Raw genomic sequence first — 15535 nt, 5'->3', positions numbered from 1 at the left:
ATGGTGAGAGCAAAGTTTGGAGCAAGGTTTGTTATAAGTTAGGAAAGGATAAGGGTGTGAAATTTTCACCAAACCTATCCGCTAGCAGGTTTGCTATCTCTGTGGGGTCAGTGTGTGTGATACTCTTGGCCACTAGCTCTCCACATGATTGAGTCCTATCCTTTAGGTTACATACATAGCTGTCAAGGGAATTATGGTTGTCCTTGGCTGTACTTGCTAAGTTTCTCTCAAAGGAGCCTTTGTTTACTTGGACAACAATATTTTGCATTTATTGTAAAGTTTGTTGATGTTGAATGTCTACCATGGCAGCTTGCAGCTTGTTTTTACTTAGGGCTCTGGCTTTGATTCTTTCTGGTACAGCCATGTTTATACACTTGTGCATGTGATTGTACAGGACTTTAGTGTAAGCTTTGGCATAGTTACCACTTTCAGTTTGGGGTGGTACTTGGAATGCATTTATACCTTCACCTAGGAGGGAACAGTTTGTTTGATGAGTTTTTTAGTCTGATTTTGGCCTTTTGTGAGTTCTTGTGTAAGTCCCAGCTAGAAGGTGACTGATTTGTTGTCAGTTTTAACTAATGTGTGTCTGACAGTTGTGGCAGTGCATCTGGTTGACATGTTGGAGAGGACCAAATCTAGAATCTTTTTTCTCCATGTCGAGGTATGGACAATTGGTTCCAGGGCATTTGAATTAACAAAGTCAAGAAACTTTTGTGCTAGCGAGTTAGGGCTAGCGTGGGTTTCCCAGTTGATGGTGGGATAATTGAAATCCACCATTACCAGTGTGTTTGGTAAAACTTGGATCTTCTCCAGTTGGCCAAGTAGGCTTCATGAGGGTCATGACCCATGGAGGGGGATCTATAACTGGCTATAACTTGAATGGAGATCTTACCCACTGTAACTTGGACCTGGAGTAACTCCATGGAGTTTTCCAGTCTAACTAGATGGGAGGTGAATTCATCTCTAATATTGTTTGAAACACCACCTCCTTTGGTTTTCACATGTTAATTTTTTGGTCTAAAGGTGTGGAAAGCATTGTAGCCTTGCAAGGCTGGGTATTCTCTGAGGCCTTGAAACAGGTTTCTGTGAATCAAAGACATCTATTTCTTCTAGTGATAGAAGTGCTTCCAGGGTGTGCAGTTTTTGGTTTAAGCTCCTAGCATTTAGTAGCATGACCCTTATTTTGCTGTGATTAGTTAACTTTACATTGGTAATGTTTTTGAGACCTTGCCTAAAAAAAGCACTATGCGGGGAGGCAACAGCCTTTCCCAGCAGCTGAAAGCCTAGAGGTGCCAGGTACAAACCGTCTCTGGCAAAGCAGTGATGTTTGTCAACCATGGTTTTCTAGGCTGACAGGAACTGGATCCCCTTTGAATTACACTAAAAACAGAGCCAATTATTAAAATCAATCATTTTTTCTTTATACTGTGACATCATTCTAGGTGAAGGTAGTCTGCCGCTCAAGGCTAGGGACATACATTTCTGGGACACATACTCAGAGAGCTGGAACATGTCTCTCTTCATATAGTCCAGTGAGGTACATCTCAAGTCATTCATACCAATATGAACTATGACATAGTCATAAAGGTACTTGTTGCTGAGAGACATGAGTGCATGTGTGATTTGATAAATCCTGGCACAGGACAGGCAGCTGATTCTGACTTTCTCCTTGTCCAGCCTGGTGAGTGAGGACATTTGTGTGTCTCACTACTGAGTCTGCAATGACAAGAAAATTTGAGTTTTGAGTGTTAAGCCTTACTGGCTTTGTGGGTAAGACACTGGTGTTGCTATGTTTCATGGTTGCTGTGAGGACTGTGTTAGTTGTAACAATCTTGTGTTTTGGAGGTCTCTAGTGTTTCAGTACATTTTTCGAGAGAACCTCAGCGTATGTGGATTTATGTGTTTGATGCATACTATGTGTATGATTAGTGGTATGTGTGCAAGTAGTGGTACTATGAGCATATGTAGTAGTGGGTGTGTTGATAACCTTTTCCATGTTACTGTTTTGAGTGAGACAGAGCATGGATTCTAGATTCTTGGTGTAAATACATCTCTTACACTCTGCACTGGAGTGGGCTATTAGTAGAAGATTGTGTACATGAGGCAATTGCTACACTGTTTCAACAGACTGAAATTAACAAGGTTGGCAGGAGAAACAGGGGTAGTCCAACTGTCCATAACACTAGGTTGTGAAGACTGTTGTCACTATGGGTGGCTATTCAGAATCTTTCACACAGAAGCTCAGTGGATGGATATTTCTAACTGGGTTTTAGGGAAAATTCGTTGACTTTTAACTGTCCAGCTTTGGCACACAACTGTACAGCAATGTGGAATACTGTGTGACACACAAACAAGCAGAAACCTGCTTAATTGCGGGGCCTAAGTCCCAGAAGCTAAAAACTTGAAAAATACAAAAGGATGAATGAGGATGCTTATTCCAAGCCCAAGACCAGCCTCTCTTTAGTAGACAAGTCCTGAATCAGTACAGTTCTTTCACAAAAGTGCAGATAGGCCCCCTTCAATCCAAGATGACCTAGAAAATGTGCTCAGAACAAACAAATCACTACAAATAGTACCAGAAGCAGCAAGCCTGTATCTGGACTATGCAACAGCTGCTAGCTACCCTAGTTTCAGTGGGAAATACTACAGAATGATTAAAATGGCAGAAAAATAGCAGTAAGACACTAAAAAAGGATTTAAAACAGCTTTGAGATCATTGTAAGTCAAGGAAAACAGAAATCCCCAGGATACCACAAACTAGGTAATCACTACTGTGTTGAATACAGAACTGGCACCCATTTCTACTGCCCTTACTAGTCTCCAAAGTGAGCTAAAATGCCTTTTAACCCCTTATTTGCTCTTTATTTTTCTCATATTTAGGGTTTTCTGTATACAAAAGCTGTTCTTCATGTAAAGCGCACACATACACGCATAGATATGCATGTAAATATATATATATATATATATATATATATATATATATATATATATTATATATATATATATATATATATATACATATACATAGGAGAATGCAATATATGTACGTATGTAATACATTAGTATACACACATGCTTATATTACTCTCAAAAGCAAACTTACACATATTTCACTCAAAGATCTATGGGTAACAGGTTCCTGACTGCTTGAATATTGAGGAGTGGTTCTTTCATTTTCATCATGTTTCTCAGAATGGACAGCTTCTTGACTTGATTTTAGTAACTGTATTCATTATTTTCTCTTTTTTCGTGATCTTGTCTTTTTTGAGCTATTACTATTTATCTGTTCTGTCACATGGTGGTTACCATAACCTCTCCAATACAGCAAAAAGGCAACACTTCACAGAGTGTGCTACTTTGGTCAAGAAGAACACTCCTTCTGAAATCAGACTTCTTCTGCATCACTTTGACCACTTTAAAATCATTGCTTCCTATATGGACGATAACGTTCAGTTTTGTACCCTGTTGCAGAAATTCTTGAAATCGTGATTTGCTTTCTATCCATTATAATTATGCAATTAATCTTCCTCAAATGTTACTTCTCCAAATAATCCTGTCCACACCAAAATGTTTCTTACCTCCTTCATGATTCTAGTCTCCTGCTGGGACCCTCACCATAAGAGATTCTACTATCACTTCAATTCTCTACTTTCTTTGCCTAAATGGAGCAGCCAATCTGAGCCAGTAAAACATGAGGACTATGGGGTACAAGAAAAGAGATGTACCTCTCTTTTGGCATTCTCACCCTTCCAGAACCTCTCTGATCCAACTGCTTCTTTCCTTTGAAAAACACTGCAGACGTTGCAGTGATTTCCATAGCTCTTGGATGAAGAGAAAGGTCTTAGAATTTTGACCAACTCTGTCTGAGAATTAGGTGTTTTTCTCTCTCTCTCTGAAGATAGATACCCTCAAATAACTGTATTATCTTGAGCAAACCGAGTAAGACTGCTACCCCACAGAAATGGTATTACAGCACACCCACCACCCCTAATCTTTGTCCATTAAGTATGGCTTCTTTGGAAAAATGACAGCTCTCAGTTTACATTTATATGAATCACTGCGTTGCATTGTCCCTGTTTTACTAGAATCTCAGTTGAAGGGTCTAGTCTTCCTATCATATGTAATTACATTTTTATAGTCCTCTGTAGCTCAGTTTACATTCTTGATGGTAAGGCACATACTTTTAGTCATAGTATCAAGGTGTTTGGCATCAAAAGCTATCTTAGCAATTTACATTATATTAAACATATGTGCCAGGCAGTTGTGGAGTGAACTTTATGCAAGCACAAAACAGAAATTCACAAATATCATACCCATCTAGGATTTCTGAAGACTCCTTTAGCACATCTGCACGACTTTCGGCTTCTGACACCTTCTCTAAAAGTTGCTTCTCTTTCATTGTTTCTGTTAGGCCATTTATCTTGTCATTCAGTTCTTTAGATAGACCTTCAATCTCATCTTTGATAGCTTCCATATTCTTTAAATTGCAGCAAAGACATAAAAATTAACACAAAGCCAACATTACATTATCTACATAACTTAAATATTTAATTTGTTTCTAGCTCATTTTTGTTGGCACATTATTTGGATACCTATTCAATTACTGGTCAGATTTTAACTATTTTGTATTGCCTACTAACATTAACCATCAAGAAATTAATGAAATTTTGCTGTTAGATAATGTATAAAAGATTTCTTATACTGTGGTACAGGCCTTCAGTCCTACTAAGGTGTTGTCATGCCTTGGTGCTTGAAGAAATGGGTAATGGCATACCTGAGTGTTTCATATATCCAAAACATGGTATCTCAGGACAACTGCTCAGTTTGAGACTGTCTTCAGAATATATTTGAGATATTTAAAAACAAAAGCATTGCAGGTATATTTAGAAATGCATTTTCTACCTTTTTTCCTGCTGGAAAGGATTACACTGAAATGGTAATTTATTTTTTGCTCACTGGAAAGGTATATTTTTCTGCTATGGTTAAGTACTCAGCACAGTAATTACTGTTTTGTAACCTCTCATGCTTTTAAAGCAGATTTTATTTGTATTACCAGCTGTGCTGCTACATCTAGTGTCATATCCTACCTATTACAATAAAAGCTATTCTTGTGTTAAATGAAGACTATTGATATGCCATTGTTCCAACTGTGTTTTAATAATTTTTTGTTGATCTTCCTTTTGTTCACTCTAATGACACAAAACAATTGTCAAGAAAGAAAAATAAATGGTGAACTATACATATTCTTACTATGTTATGTCAGGATGGTATGTTAGAAGACTTAGACAAACTGACATGAAGCTTGTTTTACTGAAAGTTTTTATCTTACTGTTTTTTAAAAGAAAGCTCAAGAACAGCAATACTTTTCTTTCAATTCTTAGTGAAATATCTCAAAAGACAAAGAAATATTTTATGCAACTATAAATAAATGTGCTATGCAAAGCCTACAGAAATCATACTAAACAGCTTTGTTTTGGAAACTATGTGTTAAAAATGTCAAAATAGGCAGTGTCATAACATTTAATGCAATACAGCTAATCATACTTAGGCACTGGGCATACAAAAACCTATTACACAGGTTAAGTAGAGCCACAAATTTCTACATTTCTTTGCTTTTAGGAAAGAATCTCTACCCTTTTCAAAATATAAATATAAAACAGGAAGTCTGTTATAGATTACTTCAATGAACATTTTTATTTTATTGTTAATGAAACTTAAAACTGAAATGGCAGCTGCATAAACTGTAACTAAAAATTATTTTTGCATGGAGACAGCCTTATGCACCACTCATTGTGGGGGCTGTACTCCATACCAACCAGCTTATGTTTTCTCAGTCTGAGGCTACCTTAACTCACAGAAATTGACTGCTTCTTTAAGTTACCTTATTTTACACCTTTATGTTTAATGACCAACAAAATTAAAATTTCTACTTCATAATTGTCAAAGAAAACTGATTATTATTATTTTTATTTTTTTGTTGTTGTTAGTCACTACATAATTAACATAAGAATGACTGATTCTTATAAAGAAGTAATTAAGTAATTTAATTGATAGTTTGTTGCCTCCTGCTCTTCAATTACATCAGGTATCTATGAACTTTAAAACAATTAATCTAGGTCACAATGGTCAAGCTGACATTAAGGGTGTTAAGGTTTTACCAGACCAATAAATATGTTTATCTGGCTGTCACCCCACGGTTAACGTTAATCAGATGAAAAAACAGATTCTCATTTAATTTCTTTAGGATTCTATCTGTATATTTGTTAAACTGAAGCAAGTATGAGGCTTCTCGTTTTATGTAGTTTTACTACTAGATGTTTGAACTAGCGCCAAAGGTTCTTATCTCTTTTACATATCCCTTAACATGTATGTCTGTTATCCTGAATTGTAGAGACTAGACTTATTTTCTAAAATGTATATTGAATTAGTGAAGGCAGCTATGTAGTAAATGTGAGTGACCAGCTCAGACAGGAAGTGAAGCAGAATGATTTCATGACTTTATAAATCCAAGATTATCTCAGGTAGCAAAGCCATGTTATTATATAACAATGGTAATTAATTGTGTACAGTTTATCTGCTTTTGTTCACATAATTTTCAATGTTTCTTTACTACTGGTATTCAAAATGTTAGATATAATAAGCAATTCAATTTTAAACATTTATAGATTCATAACTCAAAATTGTAACTGAGCAAGTGGGCTATGATGAAATACTTTATTCCAGTTTAGGTTATGGAGTAGTACAGTGCTGGTCAGTATAGTATTTTCAAACTGCATGATTTCATATGTATCCAACTTTGTCATAGGTTCATAGGTTCATAGGTTCATACTAGGCTATCTGCCCTGGGGCAATTATAAGCCTAGCCCGATTCTGTATGGCTTACGCCAACCCTTGATTTGAGTATACTGTGCCCTTTTTAAGGTTTAGTTTACTGTGCCTCTGTCTAATAGTGACACGGGAGTAATCCCTGGGACAAACCTACGATCCCCCATCCACCTATCGAGATTCTTCTTGAAGAGATTCAGTGAGGTGCTCTGCCTCACATGAACTGGAATTCTATTCCAGATCGAAGGGAGCCTCTGGGTTATGAACCTGTCCCTCCAGCAAGTTCTATTTATTTCTGTGCTGAGTCATGGCATGATGAGCAGAAGTATACTCTCATTTACGTCCTTAAAGAGGTCATAGAATACTTCTGAAATACTTCAGCATTTAATGACAAACACAGACAAGTTAAAACTTTCAGTACTTCATCTCATTGCATATTACTATTTTAATTGTTAAAAAACAGAGGTAGGAAACAATGGTGTCAAAAAAGAAAACCAAAAATGAATATTTCATACTAAACAGCAGTTGCTGCAAACTTACATCTGTGTCATCATTAATCCAATTCAATAGATGACTGACTTCAACCAGCATTTGCTTTCCTTCTTCAAGGACAGCTTTAGTGGCTTTTGCATCATTATCAACTGCTTGTTTTTTCTTCTGCAAAAAAAAAAGTAAAATAATATGAGTACAACAGAATAAGCACTAGAATTCTAGAAATGTACTACCTAGTAATTCCAGCGAATTATTCTATTGTAGTGTGACATGTCCTTATTAAAGGGGAGGGCTGAGTGGGTGCAGATTTCAGAAAACCAGTGGTGTTACATATGTTAAAGCTTCTTGATACTGATTCTTATGTAACTAGCAAACACACGCTGACTGCCACTACAAATGTAACCATTGCCTTAACTCACTAAAATCTTTATGATGTGCTCCTGCAAATCAGACTGTCTTAAATATTATGCCCAATAATTAAATGGCATCTGTTTTTAAAGTGCTCATGTTACTGTATAATATATAATATTAAAAAAAAAAACAATAAAGTGTTACACGATCTTGTTGTTAATTTAAATGCAACTCTAATATTTGTGACCCTCTTACCTTTCGTCGTTACTCAATAATTCTGAAGAAAGCCTAAAATAATGGGTGACAAAGGCCCCAAATCAAGGACAGTTTAAAAATAGGATTCTTACTCAAAAACTTCACAGATTAATGGGTTTTGCATAAACATGTATTTTCTGAACAATAAGAAGCATGAAATTCTTAACCAGTGACATTCAGACTGAGTGTAATTCTAAGTGATTTACCAGAAAATCAAAAACAAAACTTCAAAGTTCAAAGAACAGGGCAAAAATATGATTCAAAATCAAGGACATTTTGCAAATCCAGGGACAGCTGAGATGTATGATGACTCATATTGCTTACCCTATTCTTCAGTGTTTAAGAAGAAAATAAGTTCATCCCATTTTAAGAAAAAAAATAATTTCATTTATGACCTGCATTATATATCTTTCAGGTACTTCGCAGTATATTAGAGCAAGCAATGTATTCTTCAGAAGGCTACTTATTTTGTGGAACATAGTTTTGGTCCAATGTAGAGATGGGTAGGCTTGAGCTGAGCCAAAACCAAGTTTGTAGAGCCTGTTAACAGCCTCTCTGGCACCAGCAGAATAAAGGATGAAACTCTAATAATGCACCCTATACATAAAAGAAAAGAAAATATCCTTTTTCTTTTATTATCGCTTGCTATGGGCACACCAATAAAATAATTAAGATTAATACTGAGTTCTTCACATTAAGAATTCACAGCACACATTCTTTGTGAACCAACTGTCAAAGACAGAGCACTTAAATGACTATAAGATTAAAAACGGTATCCAAGGAATACTTTTCTATAACCACTCTGCAACAGATTTCTCAGAATAATGTATACTGATCCTCAGATACAAGGTAGTCATCAGGGGGTTACAACTGTAAAAACATACATCTTAATATTATGTAGTTTACTGCATGTGAGTCTAAATTAGGGTAGGATCAGAAGTCCAGTGATAAAAAAAAAAATCACTTTTTTTATGAAAATTGTGTTATTATCGTACTCAACTTGCTGAGCAAAAGTTCACCACATCATTCAGTTGAGTATAATGCAAAATGACTAGTTATGGCAATAAAGACATAAGCTAGTGAGGTCTGTTTTAAAACATCTTTATTAAACATAACATAAAAAAATGACAAAAGTACATATACAGTAATAGAAAAGAAAACAAACCATACTACTATTTCCTTTATTATTTTTATGCAATATACATTCTTCAATTTTCATTCACTTCAACAATATATAAACCACTTATTTCCTGGCTTTATTAAAATGTCCTTCCTCATTCTGAACATTATTCTGCATGTGTTGTTCCCACAAATTCCATTTATTTCCATGTAATTTATTCCTTTCCTTTTGTACAGACCCCACTTCCAGTTTTTTTATATCCTTTAACATATTCAGTGCTTCAGTCACATTTGGTTAAGATTTTGATTTCTGTTTTCCAGTAACTGCTTTTTTTTTTTTTTTTTTTGCCGACAACAGCATTTAACTTAGAAACCCATTACTATGATTGGGCAATTCAGATCCTATATCCCAGATCAAAAGAATCATTCCATTAGTTACAACCATTTGTTGCCCAACAATCACCTGTCCCTTTCTCTTTGGCTATACTGTTATAAATCCCTGAAAGGAAAGGGAAGGTAGTGTTTGACCAGCTTGGCCTCATCCTACTTTATTATCTTTCCCTTTCTAATTATTTGCTCTGCTCTTCACATCTTTCCCTCCCAAATAAGTCCTTCAACTCTTTATTAATTATGGTCCACAACTTCTCTCTTGTATGATAAAAATACACCTGTCCTATTTAAAAAAAAAACTAAAGGGACTAGAAACAGATTCACTGCTTGCATCTTACTATCCATATCTATAGTCAAGTAATGTATTTTCATTTGTTAGTCTCTTCCCACATATCCTTAGCTGCTATAACAGAATCCTTTTCAATCCATATACCTAATTAATTCATTTTCATCATGCCTTCATAAATATGGGTATTGCTGAACCAATTTATGTGTGGGTACAAAGTTTACTACCACAGCCTTTATTTTATTTTATTTTCATTTATTTTATATCCTGAAAAGACATGAAACTTTCTCAAAATGTCCCATATCACTAAAATATCATTGTCTGGAATTATAAATCGCAAAAATAATATCATTTGTAATTAACGCTAATTTTTTTGATTATCATACAAGTTATAGCCTTGATAGTCCTTTATTTTATTTGTCAATGGCTGTACATTTAAGGCAAGTAACAATGGGGAAAAAGAACATTCCTGCCTGGTTCTTCTGCTCAAAAACAGCTTGCTGAAGAACCCTTTAACCATAATTCTTGTCTCTTACACTTCACATATCTTCCTAATTAACCTTATTATTCTATTAGATAATACAAATGTTATAATTGGACTACAAATAAAATCCCAGCTGTCCATATTAAATGCTTTCTATGTATCAAGGTCCACAAATAACATCATCATCAATGTTCTATCAATATTGTCAGATGTTTGTCTCTCCTCCACAAAAGCATATTTATCCATATCTATCAATTTTGACAACACTTTTGCTTTTCTGTTAGCTATTATGTGCATAAACAGATTATAACCTTGGTTTATAATTGACACTGGTCTATGTGAGTCTGAAGATTCTTTACTCCGTTTGGTTAATACAGCCACCGCAGCTTTCTTCTAAAATGCAGGTACTATCCTTCCTTGTAAAGTATTGTTAAACAAGTCTTTCCAGATCTTTATCACTTTCTCCCCTCCAAACCTGCTGTTGTCAGGTTTATATCCCAGTATACACCTTAGGTAACGTTCTCTAGACATTGTTAATGGGGTAACAATCCACACATACTATTAATAAAGGCATGGGCATTGTACAATGCATTTGCACTACCAATGACATGCCCATTTGGAAATTTGGAATCCGGCTGTTGCTGCTGCCTGACATATTGAATGCTGTCTGTAGGTATCTTGGGGGTGATTGACATTACCTTCCCCTGCACATGTTGACATCAAAAAGAAAAACAAGACTAAAACAACTTGAAATATAAAACCAAAGGCTTCTGAGGTGTAAGAACGAAACTGCGAATAAAATCTGTTAAACTGCTTCTCTTTAATTCACGCTTTTTGTTTAATACAATGATCAAACTTCATCAGACAATCAAAATGAATAAAAGACAGTTTAAAACATAATCTAAAGGCCACATGATGCTCAGTTCCCTATCAAAGGGAAGGTATTGAATAATTTATTAACTACATCATGGGCCTCCACCCATTACTTTCATTTATAAAATCTAAAGTGAATATAATAAAAACGAATTACTGTACACCCAGATACATTGCATATATAACAAATTAACCTGACTGTTAACATATATCGACTTGCAACATATAAAAAACATTTAACAATAATTCTTTATCATAATTGACACTTAAACAAGAAATGAAGTTAAAAATACAAATATTTTCTGTGCTGCATAACTCTTTAGTGCATCTTAAAGTGATAGCCTACGCTGAAGGCCATAATGAACACCAGATTCATAAAATGAAATTTAGGAAACAGATATTTAATATGCTATTTAACTCTTTGTTGCATCGGAAAATAATATAGCCTACACTAGGCTTCCAGTTGATGTAACCAAGCTATCTTACATTTATAACTCCAAATTAATATATTTAAAATGTTTAGATTATTTAAATTGATCTAAGGATACATTACTCAATATTTAATACTCTCCTGAAGTATTAGACTCTAGGTCGCACTGACTAAAAACTCTCAAGGGCTAAAATTAATATTCCTTTGAAGCTTTATATGTATTTAACATACTTATTATATCTGTTACTTTTTATGCTAATCTTATATGAATTTACATCAACTGGAAACCTAGTGTAGGCTATATTATTTTCAGATGCAACAAAGAGTTAAATACCATATTAAATATCTGTTTCCTAAATTTCATTTTATGAATCTGGTGTTCATTATGACCTTCAGCATAGGCTATCACTTAAAGATGCACTAAAGAGCTAGGCAGAACAGAAAATATCAGTATTTTTAACTTCATTTCTTGCTTACTTGTCTATTATGATAAATAATTGATGTTAAATGTTTTTTATATGTTGCAAGTCAATATATGTTAACACTCAGTCATGCTAGTTTGTTATATATAAATGTATGTGGGTGTTCAGTAATTCATTTGTAATATATTCACTTTACATTTTATGAATGAAGGTAATGGGCAGAGGCCCATGATGTAGTTAATTAATTATTCAATATCATCCCTTAGATAGGGAACTGAACATCATGTGACCCTTAAATTATGTTTTAAATTATGTGTCTTTTATTCATTTTGATTGACTGATGAAGTATGATCATTGTATCAAACAAAAAGCATGAATTAAAGAGAAGCAGCTTAACAGATTTTATTCGCAGTTTGCTTACACCTCGCAGGCCCTTGGTCGTATGTTGATATCAAAGCTGTAAGCATGCTACTGCATTCTTCTCTGTGCCCTCAGTAAATGTGTGACAGCCATTTGTTCTGTTACTGAATTTGAATTCGGCCATAACTCCCAACTCAAATGTACTGCATGAGAATGTCTTGAAACATAGCAGTCTGAGCCCCACATGATTGCACACGAATAACAATTTTTTGATATATTTGGAAAAGTTGCTTGAATAAAAATTATGGAATGAGGAATACGTAGTGAGGAATATGAAAAAAAAAAAAAACAAGCAAAAAAAATTGTGGATAAAGCTCAATAGCTGGGGAGGATAAAGTTTGGATTATCCCTTTACAAAAAGAAAATACGTTTTCATGCTTTTTGATAGTAATTTGCATACATCTTAATTTTATGATGTATTTTATCGTAAATAAATACTACTGTTTTCTTATCATTTTTCTTTTACTGTACTGAAAAAAGTACAGTTAGGTAAGTTGACTTACCATAACAATAGACGTTTCAATAGATCACATTTGCAGCAGCCATTAACTGTGTGGGGCGTATCCTGCCAAGGATATTGGATGTCCTGCCAGTCTACAAAGCTTCAGCCTCCTTCCTCCTACACCATAAGTCTGCCTTTTGCACATGAATATATAGTTGTTTAAGAGGGATCTACAGGCATTCCAAAACTCAGAGTTTTCTTGTCCTTGACAGGGCAGCTGAAACCTAATGCCCTAATGTAATAATGTCATGTCATGTCAGAAAAACAAAAGTAAAAAGAGTTAATTTAAAATGCAACACTAATAGCCATAACCCAGGGCAAGTAAAGTAAAAAAGGAATGGCAAAGGGAGTTTGCTAGTATTGCAAAAGTGGTCTATTCTAACATCTACTGTTAAGATAAGTTAACTTACACACTTATACTATGTTCTCCATTAGATCACTGTTGCAGTAGCCATAATTGTGTGGGACAACTACCAAGAGTCAGGAAGAAAAGGTGGAAGGTGAAGGTCCATAATCTAGGAGTCCATGGTGATTAAATCTAGCAAACCCACCCTTAGCCCTGAGAACTGTATAAAGCTTATATAGCTTAATGAAAGCATGCACTGAGGACCAAATAGCTGCATCTAGAATACATCTATAGTCCATTACTTTCCAAAATGCCTCAGAAATGGCCACAGCTCAGGTAGACTGAGCCTTGACAATGTGAACAGGGATTTCTGTCATCGTTAGAGTAACAAAACTGAATAGTGTTGGACAGCCATATAGGAATGGTTTGCTTAGATAATTACTGACTTTTCTTCTTAGGCTCATAAGAAACAAAAAGTTGGTTGAAGAAATCTTTAGTCTTGTCCAAGTAAAATCTTAACTGTCTGTGAGTGTCTAAAACAAAGAATTATTTCTCCTTTGTTTTGTGGTTCAAGGTACAGCACTGAAAAGTCTGGTTAAAAATAAATTCAGAAATAACTTTGGGTATAAAGGGTTGGTTCTAAGCCTCCTGCATTTATAAAAGATCAAAAACAGTTGAGTAGACATTAAGTCCTGAAATTCAGATAACTATTTAGCAGAAGTCAAAATAATGAGCAAAGCAATCTTCTAAGTTAGAAATCTCAAATAAGAACTGGATGCAGATTCAAAAGGAGACATAATTAACTTATTCAATACAAAATTAAGATTTAATGAAGATGCAATCTGTTCTCTTGGTGGTCTAATATGTAATACCCCTTTCAAAAACTGTTTCATTTGGAATAAAGATGAAAACTGGGGTGGGAAGTCCATTAGCAGGTAGGCAGAAATGGATGAAAGGTGTACATTGAAAGAAGAGTATACAAGGCCTAAACTAAGCAATTCACAGTGATGGTGATCAACCAGATCAGTCTTCACTAAGGATTTTTATTCTTATCTGTTATAACAGAAGTTTAACTAGGGTGGGACAAAGTCTGAGATGTCTGTGGTGCCTAACTGAGAAGGAGCAGGGGAAGAAAGAGGGAGACCTGGATTTGTCCCATCGGTTGGGTTCTTTCTTGAAGAAACTGAGGACTCAGATTGAGAAGGTTCAAGGTTGCAGATGCTGGTCCCAAATGGATTTGAGGAATCATAAAATTTTCCTCATATGGAGTCTGTTGAATGGAATCATTTGAAAGGACAAAATCATATAATCCAGAATCCTCAGGAATTCTCTTGCTGTTGGCATATTTTGAAGACGAGTTAAGAAATGGTGATGTTGAGCAGATATTTTCTCTGGGGAAGAAAAGTTGTAATCAAAGGGATGTCTAGAACACATCCTGGTAAGATGGAGAGATGCCAGAGTGTCTTGGGCAGAAGAAGCAGTAATAAGGCAGCCATCCAAGTGAGGTAAGTGCAAATGCTTTGAAGTCTATGGAAGTCTGTGGCTGGAGCAAGATACTTAGTGAAGACTTTGGGGGCAGTGGAGAGACAGTACAGTAGTGTATGCTGAATTTATCAGAAAAGTAGAGTTTTGAATGATCACTGCTGTAGCAGCCTTAGCTATATGGCTTATATGTTACCAAGGATATAACAGCCAACCAACTTCCAAAGCTTCAGATTCCCTGGATCACCTTGCCCCTTTCATCACACTTTTTGATCACCTCTGCAGCAGAGGAGCCAGACACTAAACCTCTATCCAAGGGAGAATCTCATTTTTTACATAATCATGGAGTTTCTGAAAAGGCATCCAAGCAAACCTACTTAAAACAGTATCAGTGGCCATAACCCTTGAAAAAGTATCAACAGTCATACACACACTTAAGTCAATGAGTAGTGACTTTTGCAATAGAAGAAAGTAAGCTGTTTAAAGCAGATTTTCCTTTAGTAGAAGAAACTATAGATGAAACACTCCTCATGTTTTTACAATATGTCAAAATAAACTTTAACATACGAGCCTGACAATTTAAAATTCTAAAATTCATAGTTGTCTCCACTTTTCCCCATACCTATCAAAATTTTTCACATCCTTATTAGAACAAGTAGGAGTAGTTTTTAACTAAGTGCTTAGCAGAAGAGCAGCCAACTAAAGTTATAGCTGCTAGGTCAGGTTTGAGAATAGTGTATACAAATTTGAAGGACTGAAGAACTTTATCCATCCTATCTGTCTTTTTAAGTACAGCTGGCTATCAGGAAAAGTGCAGGCAGTAAGACACACATCCTCTAAAGTAGATAGGAGGAATGG

The 15535-nt window shown here is 35.2% G+C and overlaps 1 protein-coding gene across 13 annotated transcripts in view; it reads right to left on the bottom strand.

Moving 5' to 3' along the window:
* Nucleotides 1-15535, bottom strand: part of LAMA2 (laminin subunit alpha 2) — a 4753606-nt gene that overhangs the window by 1145591 nt on the left and 3592480 nt on the right. For all 13 annotated transcript variants that reach the window (XM_044064325.1, XM_044064371.1, XM_044064344.1 and 10 more), the window contains 2 exons: nt 7366-7482; nt 4314-4477 (listed from right to left, as the gene is read on the bottom strand). In XM_044064325.1, the coding sequence (XP_043920260.1) occupies nt 4314-4477; nt 7366-7482 (281 nt within the window). The remainder of the gene's footprint in view (nt 1-4313; nt 4478-7365; nt 7483-15535) is intronic.

The sequence above is a fragment of the Protopterus annectens genome, chromosome 1.part0 (assembly GCF_019279795.1).
Source record: "Protopterus annectens isolate FY-2018-M chromosome 1.part0, PAN1.0, whole genome shotgun sequence".
Lineage (NCBI taxonomy): Eukaryota > Metazoa > Chordata > Ceratodontiformes > Protopteridae > Protopterus > Protopterus annectens.
Note: the sequence above shows the minus strand (reverse complement) of the source record. Positions and strands in the feature narration are given on the sequence as shown.